General features: G+C 46.6%; 1 protein-coding gene across 1 annotated transcript in view; it reads left to right on the top strand.

Moving 5' to 3' along the window:
• Positions 1-1,355, top strand: part of zfyve16 (zinc finger, FYVE domain containing 16) — a 35,653-nt gene that overhangs the window by 14,208 nt on the left and 20,090 nt on the right. The window contains exon 4 of the mRNA XM_014015098.1: positions 398-494. Within this exon, the coding sequence (XP_013870552.1) occupies positions 398-494 (97 nt within the window). The remainder of the gene's footprint in view (positions 1-397; positions 495-1,355) is intronic.

Raw genomic sequence — 1,355 nt, 5'->3', positions numbered from 1 at the left:
TGTGTGTGTGTGTGTGTGTGTGTGTGTGTGTGTGTGTGTGTGTGTGTGTGTGTGTGTGTGTGTGTGTGAGATTTGTTGAAACAGCAAGATTACATCCTTGGACTAAAAATAGCTCATTGAATTCATGAAGGTATAGAGCATGAGTCAGCAGTTCTTTTTCCAGCCCTTCTGTGGATCTCCACTGAGCCGGGCGTCCTAAAGCTGCAGTTAAGAGCTTTAAAAACCAGCATCTAAAAGCAGAATCAGAGACGTCAGTTCAGCATGTTAGGGTTTACAGCGTGATCTGCAGACTCTGTGTGGGACCACACGCAAACATGAGAAGACAAACTCCTTTGTTTGTTTCTGGTGGATGTAAGCCAGCGTCGTCATCAGCGTTCTCCTCTCTGCTCTGTGACAGGTGTACTGCGCTCAGTGCTGCAATGACAGATGTAAGCTCAAGTACCTGGAAAAAGAGGCTCGTGTGTGCATCATCTGCTTTGTTACCATAAACAGAGGTAAGATCCTGCTTTTGTGTGCTTGGATGTTAAATGAGTCCTGCTGATCTGTGGAAACACATCAGTCAATAAAAATAAAAGCTGTAATAATAAAAGAACACAAATCTTCTTTAAGTCACTTTTAATCAGCAGCATCTCTTAAAGACCTGACATTCATAGGATGTAAACATCATAAACATCTGGGAATAAAAATAACAGCTTTGAATTTATAGCACTGGTTGTTTCCCTGAATCCAACTGTTTCTGGTATCATGAGTGAAACTGACACCACAAACACACAACAAACACTGACACCACAAATACACAACAAACACTGACACCACAAACACACAACACACACTGATACCACAAACACACAACACACACTGATACCACAAACACACAACACACACTGATACCACAAACACACAACACACACTGATACCACAAACACACGACACACACTGACACCACAAACACACGACAAACGCTGACACCACAAACACACAACAAACACAAGTGAGATTTATAGTATCAGGACACATAGAAGACACCTGAGACACAGTGTTTCAGTGGGACAGTTGAGGTTGAGATGGACGTGTGCAGAGGAGGGACAGTGGACGTGTGCAGAGGAGGGACAGTGGACATGTGCAGAGGAGGAACGGTGGACATGTGCAGAGGAGGGACGGTGGACATGTGCAGAGGAGAGACGGTGGACATGTGCAGAGGAGGGACGGTGGACATGTGCAGAGGAGGGACGGTGGACGTGCAGAGGAGGGACGGTGGACATGTGCAGAGGAGGGACGGTGGACATGTGCAGAGGAGGGACGGTGGACATGTGCAGAGGAGGGACGGTGGACATGTGCAGAGGAGGGACGGTGGA

This window comes from Austrofundulus limnaeus, unplaced genomic scaffold (assembly GCF_001266775.1).
Source record: "Austrofundulus limnaeus strain Quisiro unplaced genomic scaffold, Austrofundulus_limnaeus-1.0 Scaffold123, whole genome shotgun sequence".
In the NCBI taxonomy this organism is placed as follows: domain Eukaryota; kingdom Metazoa; phylum Chordata; class Actinopteri; order Cyprinodontiformes; family Rivulidae; genus Austrofundulus; species Austrofundulus limnaeus.
The sequence above is the reverse complement of the archived record's forward strand: the minus strand, read 5'-3'. Positions and strand labels throughout refer to the sequence as shown.